The sequence below is a fragment of the Melospiza georgiana genome, chromosome 4, assembly GCF_028018845.1.
Source record: "Melospiza georgiana isolate bMelGeo1 chromosome 4, bMelGeo1.pri, whole genome shotgun sequence".
Lineage (NCBI taxonomy): Eukaryota > Metazoa > Chordata > Aves > Passeriformes > Passerellidae > Melospiza > Melospiza georgiana.
The window spans coordinates 21383116-21403678 of record NC_080433.1 but is presented as its reverse complement, the minus strand read 5'-3'; the positions used below and the strand labels follow the sequence as shown (position 1 = coordinate 21403678).

Here is a 20563-nt window from a genome sequence, read left to right as displayed (position 1 = left end):
TAATATTCTGTGTGTCACTAATCATGTGCACAGCTAATCCTTCACAAAGTGAACCAAAGCCACTCTATTTCCATGTCAGCTCACTGACCTCAAAGCAAGCAAGGCTTAATCTGTGTGAAATACAGCTCTGAAGAGATTTATTTTGGGGAAAAGGAGCAGTCAGGGAAGGGTATTTCTGTCAGAACTTAACTGGGGGTAATCATAATGAATTGACTACTAGCTATAAACCATGACTTTTTTAATGCCTTAATCTTTCCCAAACAGGACAGAGACTGTGCCCAGAAGCCAGCAGAGGTAATGTGTGTGTGTGTGGTGATGTGTGTCCTTGGAGGAGGTGCTGGCAGGCTGGGAGGTGTGGAATTGCCACACACAGTTCCAGAGGGGAATGGAAGCCCTGCAGACAGGACAGGGAGGAGTCGCTGGTGGCTGTCACCATCAGTGGCACTGCTCAGAGCTCAGCACCTCCTTGCCTCCTCACACAGGGATTGTCCTCCAGTCTGGTTGAGCATAAAGTTACCAGCTAAGCTAATTTTTCCCCCACTAAATAATCAGCAAAGCTAACCATTAAGCATTTTACTGACTATGTAATTATCTTTGATTAGTGCATCTTTAAAAACCTTTGGGATTCTCAGTTGTTTTCTGCGAGTAGCAAGTGTGTTTCTGAAAAGCCTGTCATTGCAGAACAGTCACCCTGTGGTACCTTAAGGCCATATCTTGCAGTTCTTACCTCTAGGAACGCCTGAGCAGAGGTGACAGACTTCAGACACCACTCGCAGGATGAATGCCGTGTTGATTCAGCAAAAGCCTAAGGATTGTATTTGGGCTGTGGATGGTTTTGCTTCCTTCTTTCAAAGAGACAATGAAACAGCTGGCAAGGTTAAGGCACTGCTTTAAATTGGCTAGCTGGAGTGTCTGAGATCTCTCTTGGCATTTATACTCCTTGCTTGATCTGAAATTTCCTCTTTGCTTTGGCAGTGGACATGGTCAATTAATCCATTAATTAAGAAATTGCAGAGCAGTGACAGACAGAAAGAGCTCTCTGACACTTGGCAGAGAACCAAAGTACTGTGGGCTGTTGTCTCTCTGCTTCCCTCTTACTGCCCTACAGCTGCCAGTGGGGGAGACAGAGACCCTGGAAAGCTGGAGAAGTTCAAGGCCTTGCAGGACTCTATTTTAATCTTTTCTATACTTTTAAGTCAGCTTACAGAAACTGAGGAGCATCTTAAAGAACACAATTTATTCTTAGCAGGTAGTGATAGTAATCCTGAACATATGTCAGGGTTTAATCCCAGCTGACAGCAAAGGACCCCACAGCTGGTCCCCCTCCCTGCCCCAGAGGGATGGGGAGGAGAATCAACAAAAAAAAGATAGAGCTTAGGGGTTGAGATACAAACAGTTTAATAATTGAAGCAAGGTAAAAAAAAAAAAATAAGGGAGAGGAAGAGAGAGAGAAAATCCAAAGGAGACAAATGATGCACCACAATACTGTTGCTCATCCCCCACTGGCCAATATCCAGCCCATCTCCAAAATTTGATTGGCTCCCCTTCCCATTAACTCCCCCCCCTCCCCCCCCCAATTAATATACTGGGCATGGAATTCTGTGGTGTGGACCATTCCTTTGGTAGTTCAGGTCAGCTATTCTGGACATGCTGCATCCCAGCTTCTTGTGCACTTCCTTGCTGACAGAGCATGGGAAAATGGAAAGTGCTTGACTCAGGGCTCAGCCACAACCCAAACACCCCAGTGTTATTCACATTACTCTCTGCTGAATCCAAAACACAGCACTGAACCCATACACAGCATTGAACTAAGAAAAAGTTAACTCCATCCCAGCCCAAACCAGGACAACACATTCAAAGGAAGATCTTGCTTATGTTTTTCATTATGGATTTTACATTCTGTATTCTTGGAGTGACAGTGAGAAGGACCTCCCAGATTACCTGCCAGCAGTCACTTTGCAGGCTCTCAAAAGGCCTTCTGCAATTCCCTTATATTGACTCTTTATTTCCCTAATTCAAGCAGGTTAAACCTCCTGTGGAAGGCAATAACTTTGCAACCCTCCCTCCCAAGTCTCCTTCTCACGGTGGCACCGGTGACGAGGACAGTTTTGGCACCCGCAAAGCCAGATCTTCCTTTGGCCGGGGCTTCTTCAAGATAAAAAATAACAAGAGGACTGCAAGTGCCCCCAATCTGGGTAGGTACCCTGCCTCTGCATTCAGATTCTGTGCATTTTGAAACATCTGAACAACAGCTGTAACTGCCTTAAGAAGCAGGAAAGCCAGCCTTAGTCTCACTGTGACTTAGTGGCACTTCTGATAGTAGAATGTTTGAAAATATCAAACAGCAAGAAAAGAAAATCACTGATGTCTAGAAATATTTGATGTGGTCCAGACTCTGCTTGTGGTATGTCCCCTGGGACCTTGTAGGGGTTTGCTGCTGTATGAAAGCTGTCTGGAAGTAGCTCACACATGGGATTTGTGGGCTTTTTTTCCCCTGAGTCCATCCTTGGTTTATCTTTCACAAGGTTTTCAGATATACAGAAATAGGACAGCAGCACTCAGTCTTTCTCTTTTTTGTTTTTTTGTACTTAAGCAGCCTTGCAAAAGAGGTGGTGACAACAGGAACAGGATTGGCAAGTCATTCAAGCTCACGTTGATTTTTTACCTGTAGTGTTGGTGGGGGGGTTATTTTGGTATTGTCATTTGGTGACATTTGCATATGACAAAGAAATAAACAAAATGTTCTGCTTAATGCAGAAGTCGCTGTTGCCAGTTGTTGGAATTCTGCTTTCATTTACTGCTCTAGCAGTCTTTCCAGTGATCCAGTTGAAGCATCCAGTGAATCCCTGCATCAGATCTACTGCCAGACATCTGAGGTTTTTGTTTTTCTCTTGCACGAGATTCAGGAATTTAGCTCTCTATTTCAGAAGCCTGAAGGGGGATAGGATAGCTTCTGCTTTGTTACTTACTCCAAGAGAATTTTAAATTTTTGTTCAAAACAAGTAACATACCTACACATTGATGATGTGCTGCCCATATTTGCCTGTTGCATACAGCCTGGGAAGCTGCTAGCTTACTTGGAATAGATGTACAGTCTATTCTGAGGGTCAGATTCTTCGCTTTGGTTTATTTCATCTTTGCTTTTGTGTAATCCCGTGTTGTCCTGAAATTGATTTGTCTAACAAAGTGCAGTACTTGTGGCTGTCACAGAGGAGTGGAAGATGGGCCATGTAAATCAGGGTGCTGTGACTTTGAGTAAGTTATTTATGTTATCCAGATTTCCGTGCCCCCATCTGTAAAGCTGCTGCTCAGGAATTTGCCACTTCACAGGAGCAGTGGGTCCTGGACCAGATGACCTCCTTGCACCAAAGTGACTGTGGTGCCATTTTTCCCTCCCACCACAGAGCTCTTCTCCACTCCTTTGCTGGGAAAGGGAATTTCCCAGTGATTGGTGCTCCTAATCCCATGTGAATTCAGCATTTGTGTGGTGCTTGTGTCCCATACCCCCCTCCTTTTGTCCCTACTGTGTCACTGTGAGTTTTGAATTGTGTTTGACCTTGTGCCTCTGCGTGTTCTCTCCCGTTGTGCTGCGTGTGGGTTTGTGCCTTGTGTGGATATCTGAAGATCGCAGTCGAAGTGCCAGTGCACCTACCTTAGGTACAGTAATCCTGCATGTCTGCCGTGCCAGCCCTGTGCCCTGACTGCTGCTAACAGCTGCCTGTGGCCACACACTTCCCAAACCAGGCACCAGAGCTCTGCATCGGAGCCTCTGCCCACCACTAAAAGGAGTTTTCACGTAACATCTGCCCTCTGCTAAAAGTCAGCTGTGCTGTTCCTCAGTAGCTGCTACTAATGAGAGGTTGCGGGTCAATTTGCAGAGACTTTTGCTGTAACTTTGAGCACAAAGTTACCACAGACCGAGGTACCAGGTGAGAACTGGTGATGCTTAGTAGTTACCTTTGTGCTGCCATCTGTCCTGGATCCACTGGAAGAGTTTAAAGGGTGGTGAAGTAGGGAATGGGCTGTATTTCCCAGGCATTCATGTAAGGGAGTTCTGAGGGAAAGCATGTGTAATTCATCTTCTAAAAGTAGTTGTGTTGATGGTACAGTAAAACAAATGAGAAATAACTGGGATAGATGGGGAAGGAGCCATTCACACAGTAAATAAGAGCCAGTCTTGTGATGTGAGCATTCCCGGGGTGGTTCTGGCAAGGACAGGTGAGACCTGCCTTAGGAAGCAGAGCTGTGTCAGTGGGGTGGTGGTACAGCCACATGGGGTGGCAAAGAGACCAAGTGCTCTGGACCCTCTCTTTTTCTCACATGGCCTCCTAAACGTTACCTGTTCTACAGGGTTGTGTCAGTGCATGAAAGGGAGCCAGGTGTGAGGAGCAAACAGCACAATTCCCGCAAATCTCTGCTACTAATGCACCCAACCTTGCCCTGGTTTCCATGATTTTGGATTTTTTTGCTTTACCTTCTACAAGTAAAGCAAAACCCAGGAATGCCACAGCCTGGTTGGATGTTAGTGCTGTCTCTGTCAGTGGCAGCATCCCTGTGTGGGATAGTGGCCATACCAAAGTGCCTGGAAATGATCTTTTGTGTGACCTTGTTGTCACACAACAAGGTTTGACAAGGTGGAAAATGGGACATGTTCATAAGTGTTCTGGCTGTGCCATCTCAAGTTTGGCCAGCAGAAGGATACACTGGCAAAGCCTGCAGTTTGCTGCTGGTCATGGCCCTTTTGTGGCCATCTCAGCATTAACTCTGTGGCCTGAGACCACGTGTCCCAGCAATATGAGCTCTGCCTTGATGCATTGTTTACTTTTCTCCTGGAAGTTTGAAAGTCCATTTCAAACACAAATGATGGGAATTTAATATTAAAAGATGCTGCAAATCATTCCAGGCCTGACTGCCTTGTCACAGCTGCTTCAGCTGAACAAGCTTGTGCTCTCACTCTTCCCCAGCAAGCAACTGGCATCAACTCCACATGGTAGTTTTGTTCAGCTATCTGGCACTTGCTAGCACATCTCTGCTTATGTAGTCTAGTAGATACTGCAATTCTATTAGTTTTCTTTTTAAATGATGTTTAAATTGTCTTTTCCTTTAATAGTTTAGCTTTTGTGGCAACTTCCCCTTTGGGAACAAAAGCCCTCAGGTTTGTTGTCATGGAAAACATCTACAGATCAAGGATTGAATGCTTATAGAGTGGGTGGTAATATTGAGGGTCTCTGATCAGAGATGTTTTGTTCACCCAGAAGATACAGTTCAGACAGAGCCTAAACTCCATGGTGTTCCTCTGAGGATAAACAAAATATTCCACAGTTTGAAGAAGTGAGGGGAAGAGGGCCCTCCTTCTGGGGCAGGAGTTTTGTTGCTGGAATTTCCTGGCCAGGGAATGAAATACGACAGTTTAATGGGAAGGATATCTGCAGGGAGGTTACCTGGCTTTCTGTGCTTTGGGGACTCCTGGTTTAGTTCCCTGCCACTGCACTGAATTGTTCCTGGGCACCCACGTGCCTTGGCTCTCTCTGAAAGCACTATGGGAGCACTCCCTGAGGGAGAGTAAATTTGGGATTTAATTCCCTGCTTGATTCACAAGGTGGAGTTTCCCACCTTGGGTGCAAAAGGCACTTAACTGAAGCAGAGCATTGCCTTGAGCATTCCCAGCCAGGCTGTGAAGGAGGAACATGTGGTATTTCTCATGGACCTTCCCATCCCTCTTTGCCCCATTTTCTTGACATGGTGGCTGTCAGTAATTTAGCAGGAGTCATTCCCAAGGTCATGAGCATGTCTGTACAGTCCTGCACAAGAGGGTCTTGACAAAACTTTTGTTTTTTAACAGCTGAAACAGAGAAGGGATCTGCAGACCACTTGGATCTGGCTGGCTTGCCCCCTCGCCCAAAGGAAGCAGATAGTTTGCAGATGACACCACCTTCTCCAGATTCCAGGAAAAAGGCCAGGGGAATCAAGAAGTTGTTTGGAAGGTAAGTAAAAGATGAGAGATGACCATTCTCCAGAGCTGGGGCTTGGGCAGGGGTTTGCTGGGGACACACCTTCCTTTCTCCCCTGCCAGCACGTGGCTCCATGGTTTAATATCCCAAGAGCAGGAGCCTGTGTGGTATTTGGGAGAGATAACAGTGGGCTGGGGGCAGGCAGAAGAGAGGCTGCCTGCCCTGGGGAGATCTTGCCTGTGTTGGTTGCAGTGGCAGCAGTGACATGCCTTTTCCTTAGCCAGATGTGAATGTGCTTGCTTTCTTTCTTTAGACTTAAAAGGAGTCAGTCCACCACCTTCAACCCGGATGACATGTCCGAGACAGAGTTCAAGAGAGGAGGGACGAGAGCCACCGCGGGGCCCCGGCTGGGCTGGTCTCGGGACCTGGGCCAGTCCCACAGGTGACACCAGCGCGGCCACTGTCAGTGCCTGGATCCGGGCAAGCACAGGGCCAGAGCAGGAGGGCAGTGCCAAAATGAAACATCTCCTGACTGGCCCAAACCAGGCAGATCCAGGCTGCCTCCTCCTCTGAGAGAGGGTCCCTGCAGGGCTGAGCTGGGCTGGGTGCTGGGGTCCTGCTGCCGAGCTCTCGCCTTCGCAGGATGGGGCCGTGGGGCAGCATGTGAGCCCTCATGGGCAGTGGCAGATACTCCTTCTGTGCCTTTCCTGCTGCACTTCCAGGGATGAAAGGAGAAACTGAAACATCCCAGTCCCATTCCAGAGCTGTGGCCATGCTAGGCTGCAGAGGTGGCTCTTTTCAGTAGCATTATAGGAGGCTGTGTTTATTGTGACAGTGGCAACAGATCAGCAGCACCCAGCACTTCATCATGCTGATGGTTCCCCCTCAGAGCTTGTCTCAGATCCCACAAGATGTGAATTAGGCTTAGCTTTTGGCTTTCTCATTATTTATGAGAACAAGAGATTGGAAGCACAGGATTCATCAGTCTTTTTTGGGTCACATCTCCTGTAGTGAGCTGGACATGCCATTCGCAAAGTGGACCAAGGAGCAGGTTTGCAACTGGCTCCAGGACCAAGGGCTTGGCTCCTACATCAATAATGGCAGGCACTGGATATTGTCTGGGCAAACACTTCTGCAGGCTTCTCAGCAGGATCTGGAAAAGGTGAGGAGTACCAGAAACACTCCTTTCAAATAAAGGTACAAAAAAAATATCCCCATTTCTGTGCATGTAAATCAGGTCTGTAAAGTGCACCTGGTAAAAAAAATGTAAACTAGATGAGTTTTCAACATACTGTCACCTGCAGTGATGCCAAATCCATTTCTTTTTAGCTGAAGTTTTGTAGAAATTTAATGCTCTGTAATGAAGCTAATAATTATAAATACATGATTTAACTTCATTAAGCAGGGACACATAATTGACTGTAGCACCCTCTAAAAATATGCATGTGAGACTGCCTCATTATCATATGGGTTTGTAGCCCTGCTTCATTAGCACCCATATGTGCTACAACTATTTTATGCCTATGTGAGAAGGGTGTTAAAAGGTGCTGTTTTGTTCTGATTGTGTTTTCTGTCCATTTTATACAAAGAGGAATGAGGATTTGTTACACACAGATTGATCAGTCTCTGTCTAATTGCTTGTCTATTTTTAAAAATGAGAAACACAGGAGAAATTGATTCTATATATATGTTTAATCCATAGTATTTGATAAAGTTTGAATTTTTAGCTTTTAAAAAATCACTCTCTTCACCAAATAGTAAGCCTGTTTTCTCAATTGGGTAGTTACACTACAACTGGAATAAGAGAAGTGTATTATGAGCATAATGGCTTGTAATAGTGTTGTCAGAGGTAACATTAACCAGCAGGCACTCCTGAAAGTGAAATGGGATTAAAGAGATCATGGAATGGCTGCACTTACAACTAAACTGGGGAATAATGTTACACATTTGAAAGCATTAATGAATTTCAGTAATTCCTGGAACATTGCTATGCTCTTAACTAAATAATTATTTTAACTTTACCTACCTAAGGGGAGAGGATGAATTAATCCCAGCAAGTATTTTTTGAATGCTAACATTTTTATTATATTGTGGGATTTTTTTTTTTAAGCTGGCATGAGAATATTGTGGCCAACATTTTAATGCTGTTTAGAATCCACCACTCCTTGAAATTAATCTGCCACACTTTAAGTGGGCCTTTCCGTAGTGCTGAATGTCTGCTAAAACAACACTGAAATTCAGGAAAAAGAAAATGCACCTGGCAGGTGACCAGCAATGCTGTGAAAGGGTGACTCTCAGAAGCCCTTTGTCACTCAGCAGAGGGAGGCATAAAACAGTATTGTCTCTGGATTTACTGCTTTTCTGCCTTTCACAGGAGCTTGGGATAAAGCACCCTTTGCATAGGAAGAAGCTCCAGCTTGCTCTACAGGCACTGGGATCTGAAGAGGAGAACAACCATGGAAAACTGGATTACCACTGGGTTACTAGTAAGATTTGACTGCATGCTGGAGCAGTGGCTTTGGAAGGGGCTCCTTAACGTGGCTGACTGGGGGTGCTGAGGATGGGAGCAGTGAGTGGAGCTGGGTAACGTGGCTGCCACTCTGACAGGAGTGTCTGTCCTGCCCTAGGGTGGCTGGATGACATTGGCCTGCCCCAGTACAAGACCCAGTTTGATGAGGGGAAGGTGGATGGCCGCATGCTCCATTACATGACTGTGGTGAGTAAATGGTTTCTGCCTTTCCTGACGTCCTTTCCATGTTCTTGGCTTCTCAGTGTTCAAAGGACCCCTTTAAACTCTAGTAAGTGTCCTGTGTTCATGCCAGTCACTGTAACCTACAGAAATCAGATACTACTGCTCACCTGCAAGCATTTCCTAAGTTATTTCCATCTCTAGAGCTACTAGACTCAGGTGGAAGAGCAAACACAGTAAGCAAGAATTTGGACTCATGCATGAGAAATGGGCAATCCTGAGTTTAACAGTGACACCACTGTGCTGAGGCAGGGCTTTTGTACACAGAGGTGTGCAAATGCTGTGCTTGCCATTCATGCTTTTGCTGTTCATATTGTTATTAATTAATAGAAGCAGGTGGAATCTTTTTCTTCAGTGAGTGTTGTAGTGTGTTTGTTGGTATGTTCTGTTTTTCGCCTACTTTGTTAGGATGGTTCTGCCCTCCCAGTTTTCCCCGCCTCAGTTTCTGTCTATTATGTGGTTGCTATGGTTTTCCCTATGTTATATAATTTCCCCTCCCTCAATTTCCAAATATGTATAGTTTTCCCTCCTCCCTGGGCCCAGTCAATCACTCTCCCAGCCCTCCCAGTTTTCCAGAATGTTCCCCTTAGTGGGAGCAGTGATTGGCTGTGGTGCCGGGGCCCCTCCTATACAATGTATCCATTGGTTCTCCTTTCAAGTCTGTCATGTTCAGTTCATCCCCCAACCTCTCGTGATTGGTTTTCTGTAAACCCCTCCCTTCTGTTCCCACCTCCCTTTATAGCCTCATGCTCTTCCACTTTTCCTTGTTACTGCCTGCTGGTCGCTCCCAGGCATTAAAGGTGTTTGGACCCCAGGAAGTTTCCGACTCTCACTCACTTCGTCCTGATTCGCAGCTCTCCCCCGAGACCTCATCCCGCGGGCACAGCCCGAGGCCTCCGCCGCCGAGGGGTGCCTGAAGCTGCTGGCCCTGGGGCGCTGCCACGGCACTGACACCCCCGCTGCAGGGGGGCTCTTGGCCGCCCTCATCGCTAGCCGGGTCAAAAGGTCTCAGGCCGCGGTCCACGCTGCAAGTGAGCAAGCGTTCCATCGGCTTGCTTACTTACTTGGATGCTTAGGTGAAGAAAACCCGAGCGATTTCCTTTGAAGAAAATTGCAGTTCTGAGAGCCAGCTTGTTTGAAAGCAGGCTACACTTAACGGCTTTTGCATTTCAAAGTGCTTAGCACAGGCATCACCTCCCCACTCCCCACTTCATTGCCAGTCAGGTTTCCTTTGTGTAAGGGCTCAGGCAAGATGAGATAAGACCTTCCATCTCTGGGGACACAAATGCAAATTGAACACCCCTAATATTAAATTCTTTCTGCACAACAAAGAGAGGAATCAATCACAGCCCTGCTCTCTGATGAACCATGAGTTACCTTTTCATGCCACACTGACATGTGTTTTGCATAGGTTTTATGTCATGGTTTGCAATTTTATTATAGGATTGTTTTTTCTCCTCCTTCACCCTGGGAGGTGCGATGCCAGCAGCCTCCATTAAGTTTGATGTTGTGTTGGGAGACTTTACTACCATTGTCCCTGCCCTTTAACTGTAGATCACTGGGGATATTTCAAAGCAAGTTTAACCATCAAATTATGACAACAGATTGTTGGTAAATAACCAACAAAATATGCAAAGTATTAAACTAATACTTGTTATGATCTTTTGAAGTTACTCCAACTCAAAATAAATAATAAGGAACATTTATTATTTTATAATAAATGAAACAGCAAACCATGACATAGTAACCTACTGTCAGATTCATGACAAACTGAGCTGAATGCAGTGGGATGTTTGGGTAAGCAAAGAATCTTGTCTTAAATATCTGACAAAATAGATTCCAGTGCTCATAACATATAAGTACAACTGAAAGATTAAGCCAGACTAACCCTGGAACAAGGGTGCATAAATTTATTCAGGTTAACCAAATTGCACTTGGAAATTGAGACACTTTCTTCTTCCCTCTTTTATTCTAACCATAGAGAATGTCCCAATTTTCAGGGTAATTTATTTTTTCAGTTAAACTTGTAGCTGGACATTTGAGGTAACTTGTGGCAGGATTAAATGCCAGGTGAGTCTAGTGTAGTGTGTTGGTGCTGCCTTGGCTCTTATCCTGTCACTGAGGATATGTCATCTCACTCTTTTTCCCTCCTTGTTACCCCATGTTTCTTGTACTAAGCTCTGTACCCTGTGTGAAAAACATCCCCCAAGAGCTAGTACAGTGCAACACAGAAAGTTTTTATTTTGGGACAATAGTTTTTTATGAACCACCTGTCTGACATATTAAAATCTTCCCCCAGATGTATCAGATGTGCCATTTTAAGCCAGGGGCTAAAGCAGTCCCCTCCAGGAGGATGGTGCTCCCATGAATAAGCATGTCTGTGTTTATTAACTCCCTCTTGCTCTTTGACAGGATGATCTGCTCTCCTTGAAGGTCATCAGTGTCCTTCACCACCTCAGCATCAAAAGAGCCATTCAGGTTTTGAGAATCAACAACTTTGAGCCCAACTGCCTGCGCAGGAGGCCATCTGATGAGGTACTGCTTTACGAGGAAGCTGTGAAGGGAATCCTCTAGGGCTTTATCCCTAGTGTTTGATTATTCCTGCTCTGCTCTCTCCTCCTGTCTCCTCATTCTGCTTACATTTTTAGTTTCCTGTTTCTCATGTTGTTCTTTTAACCTCAAGCTCTGACATCACTTACTTTCCCCTACCTGCCATGACCCCAGACTCACGTCCCCCTTTCCAAGTCTCCCGCTTCTCCTCCAAGCCAACAGCTGGCTGTTTTGGCCCAAATGTGCTGTCTGGAAAACAAATCATCTTGAGTTCAGTGCACTGTTGCCACAAGTCTTGTGCAACTCTCTGGAAAACTGGTGGCTGTGTCAAAATTTTCTGTGTAAAAGGAGCTTGGCTCCATTACCAGGCAGGAGACTGCCATCATTGTGTTTTGGAAGCAGCAAGTGCTGCATAGGGCAATGGATGACAGAACAACCCAGACTCTTGGATTTAGATCCACAATGTGTATCTGCAAGAACAGCACAGCAGCTCATGGAACCAGCTGAATTTTCAGCTCTACTGGTAGAAATGGCAGATAACCCTAGAGCACAGCACAATAATCAAATGACCTGACACAGCCCTGCCCCCTGCCCAGACCCATCCCCACGCTGCTCTTGCTGCAAGGTAGTAACCCAGAAAGAGATTCTTCCCTCAAGTGCAGGGTAGGATTGTATTCCTTAAGGGCAGGAGAAGTATATTTCAGTAAAGACTGGGGCTGAGATTCAGCTGATTTGGGACGTCTCCTGACCTGCCTGGCCCTCCTGTTGTTGGCAGAATAATGTGACACCTTCTGAGGTCACCCAGTGGACCAACCACCGCGTGATGGAGTGGCTGCGCTCCGTGGATCTGGCAGAGTACGCGCCCAACCTGCGCGGCAGCGGAGTGCACGGGGGGCTCATGGTGAGTGCTGGGGTGCCGTCTTCCATTATAGGGAAAAAAGTATGTCTGGGAACTACCAGGTCAATGTTCTGACATTGTCTTTGCTGCACACACCTTTTCTGCTTATTCTGCTTAATAAGCAGTTGCTCACCTTATGGTTTAAAGGATATGAATATCTCGAGGGGAAGTTGTGTGGTTTAATACTCTGTATTCCCCTCACAGTTCTGTTTTGGTATGGCATTCTCCACCTCCTGTCCTACAGTGCTGCCATGCTGTTGAACAGCTACTTTCTGCCTTCCTGACCTGGATATGGTTTTCTTTTGTGGGGGAAACGTGTTACCTTTATAAAATTTGGGATTACACTGTCAAACCAGGATTGTTTTTAATTGCTCCAGCATCACATATCCAGACAAGAGACTTATATCTGCCAAGGTTTGTTGTGGTGATTAGGAGTTATATCCCTGCTGTTGTTGTGGTGATTAGGAGTTATAACCCTGTTTTGTGTCTGTTTATTTTCTATGATTCCTCTGGCAACCTTTTCCAGAATTGGAAGATGATACTGGGTAAACATTTTGTGGCAGCTTCACAAAAGCTGCCACCCTTCAGTTAAGGGTGGATTTATGTGTTCATTTCTTCTTACCTGCAATTTGTTTCTATTTACAACTCCAGAAGGAAAGCCTGGAGGTGGTATTCTAGGAATCCTTTAATTAGCTAACTCTCTTTCCTCCTTCTTTGTTATATACTTCCTCTAAAATACAAACAAAAATCCCAAAGCAGCCTTAGGGAGTGACAGGATAGGCCTGGATGTGCTTGAGATCTCATCAGACAGTACTGGCCTCAGCTGGCTTCTCTGTGATTGGATTGCCAGGTTTTGGAGCCCCGTTTCAATGTAGAGACCATGGCCCAGCTGCTGAACATCCCCCCCAACAAGACGCTGCTGCGGCGCCACCTGGCCACGCATTTCAACCTCCTGGTGGGGCAGGAGGCCCAGCAGCAGAAGCGTGAGGCCATGGAGTCCCCAGACTACGTCCTCCTGACAGCAACTGCCAAAGTCAAGGTAGGCCTCTCGTTCTGGGAGGGGTGGGAGGATCCAGGGAAGCATTTGGATCTCTGGTTTTATCTATGCTGGGAGGGTGCAGCATCAGTAAGGTCTGAGAAAAGGGGTTGGTTCCTAAGGAAGAAGCATGAGAGCAGGAGCTGGCAGATCTTGTGTGTGCCATGAACAGGCCACTTCTCAGCCTCTCTGACATGCAGAGACAAGAGGTAGCACTGGTGTTGTCCTTCTGTCTGTACTGGGAGATGTTTGGGAGGGAGACTGTCCCTTACCATGTACAGACTCATGGTTTAATGTGGAATTTTCACCTCCTTTGGGATCTGTTAAATGGTGGTGTCTTAACAGTGGTAGAATGAGGGGACGCATTGTCCTTTCAGATGCCACTGTCATGAAATTCAGAAGATCTGTGTAGGAGAGCACTGGGGTTTTGACCCTTTGTCATGGAAACACAAGAGGGCACGAGTAGCCCTGTTCTTTGCTGATTCTCTAACTCCTTGGCAAATTTCTCTTCACTTTTAAGCCAAAGAAACTTACCTTCAGCAATTTTGGGAACCTGAGGAAGAAGAAGCAGGATGATGTGGAGGAGTATGTGTGTCCTATGGAGCTGGGGCGGGCATCTGGGAGCGCGTTGAAGAAGGGCTTTAAGCCTGGCCTGGATATGCGAGTGTATGATGATGATGATTTGGACAGGCTGGAGCAGGTAAGCCAGTTCCAACAGTTCTGAGTCTTTGAGCTGTCAGGTTTGGTGGGAAAACCTTCCATTTCCCAGGGAAGTCTTCCTTTTGCTTTGGCCCATGAAAGCCCTGACCTCTTGGTGTCACACAGCATTAGTGACAAAAGGCTCTGCTCCCAAGGAGGCTGAAGCTGTGAATGCAGCACCTTTAGGGTGTGCTCTGGAGTAACTCTCCCTCCTGGCAGGCCGTGCTTCCCTCATGGTCTGAACATCTCGGGTGTAATCAGTAAATTGTTTGCTGCACTTCAATGTCACTCTGTCCTAACAGGACAAGGGAGAATGGCTTCACACTGACAGAGAGTGGGTTTAGATCTCAGGAGGTTTAGAAGAATGTTCTTCCCTGTGAGGGTGGTGAGGCCCTGGCACAGATTTCCCAGAGAAGCTGTGGCTGCCCCATCCCTGGCAGTGCCCAAGGCCAGGTTGGACAGAGCTCGGAGCAGCCTGGGATAGTGGAAGCTGTCCCTGCCCATGGCAGGGGATTGCACTGAGATGATTTTTAAGGTCTCTTCCAACCCAATGCATTCTGTGATTCCACTCTATGATACAAATAAGTTGTTACTAATCCATGATTCATTCTGTTTTTTATAGATGGAAGATTCAGAAGGAACAGTGAGGCAAATAGGAGCATTTTCTGAAGGCATCAACAACCTGACAGTGAGTCTGTGAATGGGGTCTGTGCAGTAAGGTCTCTGTTTCTGTGGGGTGGGTGTGAGCCCCTTGGCAGTCACTCGAGTTAAACAGTGTCAGTGAGGTCCTTTGGGTCTCCTGCAGGGACAGAGGGCACAAAAAACCCCAGTGGTTGAGGAAGGTACCTGCCCATCCTGGTGGGGAGCTTTGGTGGCCTGTGCTGGCTCCCCACACAGCAGGGAGGGCAGGGGACACAGCCCCGAATGCCCATGGCTGGTGGGTCTCCAGCTGGGAGTCAGGCTGCATTTTCTGGGTGGAAGCCCCGAGCCACTGGGCCAGCAGGCGGCAGTGAGCTGGTTTTGGGGCAGGGTGGGTGCAAACCTCCCCCAGCAGCACAAAGCAGTGGCTGGCAGGCAGCAGTGAGCTGGTTTTGGGGCAGGGTGGGTGCAAACCTCCCCCAGCAGCACAAAGCAGTGGCTGGCAGGCAGTGTTTGCTGCCCAGCACAGGACAGGTGACTGACTCCAGCTGTGAGAAACCTTGGCTCTTCCCTCCTTTCCTTTGCAGCACATGCTGAAGGAAGATGAAATGTTCAAAGACTTTGCCACTCGCTCTCCTAGCACCAGTATAACAGATGAGGACTCCAACGTGTGACAGTCACCACCAGGCACTGACAAAGGCTCGTTCTCCTGCGTGCAAGGACATCCCTGTTCCACGTGACAGATCGTGTACTTTACATTGCTCTTGCTTCTGTTTGTTAGAAGTAACACTGAGGGGTGGAGAATTTTAAAGAGAAAAGGAGAAAAAACAAGGTGCCTACTTAAGTTGCCATAAAAGCCACCCAGACACTGGTGAATGGTAATGGTTTTAACTCTATTTAATGTACAAACTGGTGATACGTTTCAGAGTGTTGCGTTGAAATTGATGTGGTATGCTAGTGCTCCTTTTGCTTATTCCTGGCCTCAGATAATCCTCTCTGCTGTTTGAAAAGAACAGAAGGTGTTAGGTGAAAGTGTTGTGTCTGTAGATAGCGTGCCTCAGCTCTCTCTGAGCTCCCAGCTGAAAAATAGGAGTTACTGCTCTTCTCTGAGTGCTTTTCTTTGGCACAAACACCAGTTCAGCCCTATCCAATGTAGGATTTTAGTCATCTGTGCCCTGTGTAAGCTCCCCAGTAGCTCTTGACTGTTGTTCCTATTTTTATACTGTTTTATAAAAAAAAAAAAAAAAGGAAAAAATAAGAAAAAATAAGTATATGAAGTACATATAAAAGCAAAAATTTAAATTTTGTGAGATAGAGTGATGGAAAGTTGAAGGTGTGTGAGGGAAGGGGAGAAGGTTGTAAAAAAATTATGCCAGTTTGCAGACCAGCTGGTTACTGGGAAAGGCAGGCTGACCTTTGGAACTGTTTGCTTTCGTTGCTTTTTACTGAGTGCACAGTTTAATGATCTTCCATTTGAGATGAAACTATTCTAAAGCATGTTTCTTTTAGCAGTGACTCATCCAGAAACTGCACATTTTAAAATGTCTTCTTTATTGTCCCCAGCAGCAGTAGTTAGTGCAGTCAACAAGGTTATTAACACTTCCATGATTGAAAAAATTTCTTTAAAGTTGAGAGTACTCCCTGCATATGGAAGGGATATTTCTGTGCTGTGACTAACGTGAAGATGGTGTAGTTGCAAAAAAAAATAAAGTTATATAGAGAAATGTATAGGAAATATATTATTTCATATTATTAAGCCTAAGGTGGGACTTTTCCTCCAAAATTCAGATATCAAATGTGTTGCTCATCATTTTAGCTTCTTAAAGCACAGCTCCTCTGCTCTTGAGGATCATCAGGTTTTAAAATTCCCAACTAGCCAGTGGGAATCTTGTGTCAGACTTCCAGTATTGCGAGGTGTCCTAGCCAAAAGCAAGCAAACAAACAAAGAAAAGTAACTTTTTATTCCAGTGGTCATTTGTATGGTGTTGAACGTTGCATGTATTTTAGCACAATGGCATGAAGCTGCTTTGCTCTGTAAAAGGCAAACAAAAGTCCAGCTGGAATTGTTCCTTGTGGTGGTGTTGCTTTGCCAAGCGTTTGTCACTCGTTTTGTCGCTCTCCTTGCTGGAAGTGAGATCATTCCTGGTGTTGTGCAGGGGATTTGGGGTTTGTGCTGACTTTGGGGGAGTTTCTGAAACACTGTTTAAAAAGCTAGGAAAGGAAGAAGGGTTCTTCCCAGGATTTTCAGGGAGCTCCCCTCAGATCAGAGGCATATTCCAGCATTAGAATTATGTCAGCTGATAACCTGCACCTTTGAAGGATGTGCAGTGTAGGTGATTATTGATGTACCAAGATGCAAAATTTAACGTGGGCAGGTTTAGGGTGCAGATGCTTGGGATGTGGATTCAGGCTTCCCTTTCTGTGAATACTCTGGAATATTGTTGTTTTCATGGAAGTTGAACATAAAACCCTGTGGAAGCATTGGGAAATGTGGTGCAGGCTTCCAAACAAAAGTGTTCCTCTGGATGGCTCTCACTAGTCACTGGCTACTGGACAGGACTGGGTATTCACAGGGGGAAGAGGGAGTAGTGACACAATACTGTGTGCTGAGATAGCCACAAACACTTTCCTGTGACTCTGGAGTGTTATCAGTGAGGGCAGTGATGGTTTATTGAATGCAGTGTGAGCAGCATTCTGCTCCCAACAGCCCTTTCCTGGCAGCCAGGCCATCCCCTGGAGCTGCCCCGCTTCTCTCACAGGGCAGGGGCACAGAGAGGTGGTGGAGTCAGGAGGCTTTAGGTGTGTGTGTGCACACTGTCCTTACTGTCAGGGTGTTTAATTGGTGCCTCTTTGGAGAGGGCAACGTAACTGCTGTGTATTGCCATGTGAAATCCAATAAAGTCTGTGGAAAATGCCAAGTGTTTCTGGAACCTGGTTCCCTTTCTCACATCCTCTTTTTTTTTTTTTTTTTTTCCTTTAAATTTTCCATGGAAGCTTGTTCCATTCTATTCAGAAAACAAAGGAGGGAAAAGGGGCAAAATCAAACATTTTTTTGTTGACTCATTAATTAGTTTGTCAGTAGTGCCTGCAGCAGGGCTCAACTAACAGCTAAGAAATCAACTATATCAAGACTTTTTAGTTATTTCTGGGATCCAGATTTGAACCATCTTGGGTTGTTTGGTGTGGTGAGAAGTGACATGATCATTGCTCAGTGTGTGCTCTCCAGAGGGAGCCCTCCAAGGGTGCTCTGTCCCTCTCTCTGCTCCCAAGTGTTAATCTCCTTTCTCTGGGAGATTAAAAGAAAAAGGTGGTTTCATCTCCAGGCAACACCCTGTGCCACAAAAATGGTTTCTGTGCAATAGTCCTAGAAAGTAGATCCAAGGAGATAAGATCGGACTGGAATGAGATAACATCAGCCAAAGAAATGGTGCTGGAATTAACAAGAAGGAAAACAAGCACAGATGAATTCAGTGAGTGTGAAAGCTACAGGGCCTGCTGGGCTGGTCCTGCTCAGTCAGCTGTGGAGAAACACACCCAGGAGAAAGCCCAGCTGCCCTGCCGGCACGCAGAGCTCAGTCCTGCCATCACCTTCACCGGGGAGGCTGCAGGTGTCCATGTGCAGCTGAATAGGTCTGGCTGAGCCCAGCACCTGCACAGCCTTCGCTGGAAAATCAAGGTTTGTCCCTGAGGCAGCCTGCATGTGGGAACGACCTCCTCCAGCAGAGAAGATGGGCCAGAAGGTCTCCCAGGAGGACAACCAGGAGAACAAGGCTGAAATGCTGGTCATCTGTGAAGTCTTCAGCCAGGGTGTGCTCCATGCATCTCAAAGGCTGAAGGACTACCTGGGTTTTGTGGATCCTCAAAGCAAATTCCAGCCGGCCACGAACACGCTGAGCGAGATCTTCCTGGTCAACTTCATCGGCTTCTGCGTGGGCAAGGGCATGGAGGAGCGGATCATGACCAGCAAAATGACCAAGCAGCAGTCCTCCCTGTTCGGAGTGGACTGGATCTGGACTCTGTGTGGGTCTGACAAGCAGATCAAGCTGCAGATCGCCGTGCAGGCCCTGCAGCCGGCCGAGCTCTTGCAGGACGAGGGCGCTGCCGAGGATTGCTGCCGGGAGGCCGCGCTGGCCGACGAGTGCTTCCAGAACATGAGCAGGTTTGAGAAGCTGGCCCAGTTCTGCCGCCTGGTGGGACGGGACTGCCTGGGCTTGTTCGTGGTGTTCGGCGTGCCAGGGAAGCCCAAGGACATCCGAGGAGTCCTGCTGGACAGCGTTGCCAAGGAGGAGCAGAAATGCCGCCTGTCGGGCAGGAATGCGCTGCGGCAATTCGTCACCAGCACTGACAGCTCCCTGCCCGCAAAAGACATGCTGGAAATTTGCCTGGGCACCAAAAGCAGGCTGAAGGATGTGGGCAATGTGTACATAAACTTTGTGTGAGCAGCTGGGCAGGAGCAGCGGCTCCGTGCAGCACCGGGGGCCGCGCGGGGCTCAGCTCTGCCCCGCTCTCTCTCCTCCCCACACTCCATTGCCCCCACCTTCCCCTGGACCCATCGTGTTCCCTTAGCTCCTGCAGGAGCCAGGCTGAGTCAGCCTCTCCAGATTTTAAAACAACAGGATGGATCTGCCAGAAAAAAGTGTTTATAGAAGGCACGACGTTTTTCCAGAACATTTTGTTCGCCAGACATTAAGTCTTGGCTGGATCTGCTGAGAGCTTTATCAGCCAGAGCTCTGGGGAGGTCCTGGTGGATTTGACTCAGAGCCTTTGTTTGCAGTGTGGCAGATTTTTTTTCTGTCCTAGGAGGGTGAGTCTGTAATAATGGAAATGTGCTGGTGCTGGTCAGAAGAGTTGCAATGAGTGTGAAGGACAATACCAGGCCTTAAAATGACTGATTTGAAGGAGTGAGCAGTTAAGAGGAAAAGCCCTTCCCAGTGCCAGAAATGGGCTCTGAGAGAGACTTATTAATTACCTGCTCCCTAATTGGTGCCAGGTTCCACAGGGCCTTGGAGCTGTGAACAAATGGCAGGGCTGGAGCCGATTCCAAAGCTTTTCTCACTCAGTGGCTGTGTCAGGGCAAGGTGTGGCAAAACCAAGGGGCCAGGTGTTCAAGAACACTTGGGAAAAATCGAGCAATGGCAACAAAAAACAGGCCTGATGTAGGTGGGACCTTTCCATAGCAACAGAGTCAGCCCCTGACCATTCACAGCAGAGAGCAAATCTGGAGGAGGCAAGATTATGTCACTTGGAATTTTTTTTCAGTAGCTTAGCAGCTGATGGTATTTATGGGCTTGATTTATTCTATTTCCCTCAGCTTTTACTGAACTAAGGCTTTTGGGTTATACAGTTATAATTACTTGCTTTAACCAGTGAAGCATGACCTGATCCATATTTAAACTGGTAAACTCACTTTGGTTATAGCTGAGTGATTAATCTTGTTAGTGCAAAACTCATCTGCCTCTAATTTTCATATAAATTCAGTCATTTAACTGAATAAAAATAATATTGAAAACACATTAATCTTTCACTATTTACTATTCAAGTTGTAGGATGGGGGAAGCAGTGAGAGCTGTTACTAAAACAGCCATTGAAAAAGAGCCTGAAGAGGCTGAGGCATCAGTGCCATGAGTGTTTGGAGCATTCCATGGCAGAGGCAGGGAGTCTGGAAGGGGAACAGAAATAAAAACAAACACAGAGAACTACAACATTTTGCTGAATCACAAACGTAGCTGTGTTTGGAGGAGAGTGACCTTTCAGTCCTGAAACAGTTCATTGAGATAGAATTGATTTTAAAGAGCTGCTGTCACTGTGTTCTCTGTGTGTGGCTGGGTTTGGTGGGACAGAGGAGACAGTTCTGGTGTGTTGCATAGAGAACCTGCATAGCTGTGGGGGATAGGGGTTTTTTGTCTGTTTTAACAGAAGAATCAACACTGCAGCAGGATTGATACTGGTGTATAAAAGCCCTGCAGAAAGCTTTAAGTTTACATTAAGTTCATATATTATAACCAGTGTGACTTCACCTATCCAATTCTTTAGAAAAGCTG

At 46.5% G+C, this 20563-nt stretch overlaps 2 protein-coding genes across 10 annotated transcripts in view; both read left to right on the top strand.

Moving 5' to 3' along the window:
* Nucleotides 1-17440, top strand: part of PPFIBP1 (PPFIA binding protein 1) — a 102346-nt gene extending 84906 nt beyond the window's left edge. For 6 of the 9 annotated variants that reach the window (XM_058023707.1, XM_058023708.1, XM_058023706.1 and 3 more), the window contains 13 exons: nucleotides 265-294; nucleotides 2021-2195; nucleotides 5843-5984; nucleotides 6265-6393; nucleotides 6963-7113; nucleotides 8326-8437; nucleotides 8579-8667; nucleotides 11113-11235; nucleotides 12026-12151; nucleotides 12999-13187; nucleotides 13705-13884; nucleotides 14506-14571; nucleotides 15110-17440. In XM_058023707.1, coding sequence (XP_057879690.1) covers nucleotides 265-294; nucleotides 2021-2195; nucleotides 5843-5984; nucleotides 6265-6393; nucleotides 6963-7113; nucleotides 8326-8437; nucleotides 8579-8667; nucleotides 11113-11235; nucleotides 12026-12151; nucleotides 12999-13187; nucleotides 13705-13884; nucleotides 14506-14571; nucleotides 15110-15196 — 1599 coding nt within the window. In that variant the 3' untranslated portion in view covers nucleotides 15197-17440. The remainder of the gene's footprint in view (nucleotides 1-264; nucleotides 295-2020; nucleotides 2196-5842; nucleotides 5985-6264; nucleotides 6394-6962; nucleotides 7114-8325; nucleotides 8438-8578; nucleotides 8668-11112; nucleotides 11236-12025; nucleotides 12152-12998; nucleotides 13188-13704; nucleotides 13885-14505; nucleotides 14572-15109) is intronic. The other 3 variants (XM_058023713.1, XM_058023709.1, XM_058023714.1) reach the window with 1 other exon arrangement.
* Nucleotides 17441-17522: 82 nt separating this feature from the next.
* Nucleotides 17523-19973, top strand: REP15 (RAB15 effector protein). The gene has a single exon (XM_058023716.1). It carries the CDS (start codon nucleotides 18221-18223, stop codon nucleotides 18959-18961), a length of 741 nt encoding a protein of 246 aa, XP_057879699.1. The 5' UTR covers nucleotides 17523-18220; the 3' UTR covers nucleotides 18962-19973.
* Nucleotides 19974-20563: the final 590 nt, after the last annotated feature.

Excerpts from the sequence above, each read along its gene's own strand:
- REP15 (XM_058023716.1), top strand. The coding sequence starts at position 18,221 with ATGTGGGAACGACCTCCTCCAGCAGAGAAGATGGGCCAGAAGGTCTCC.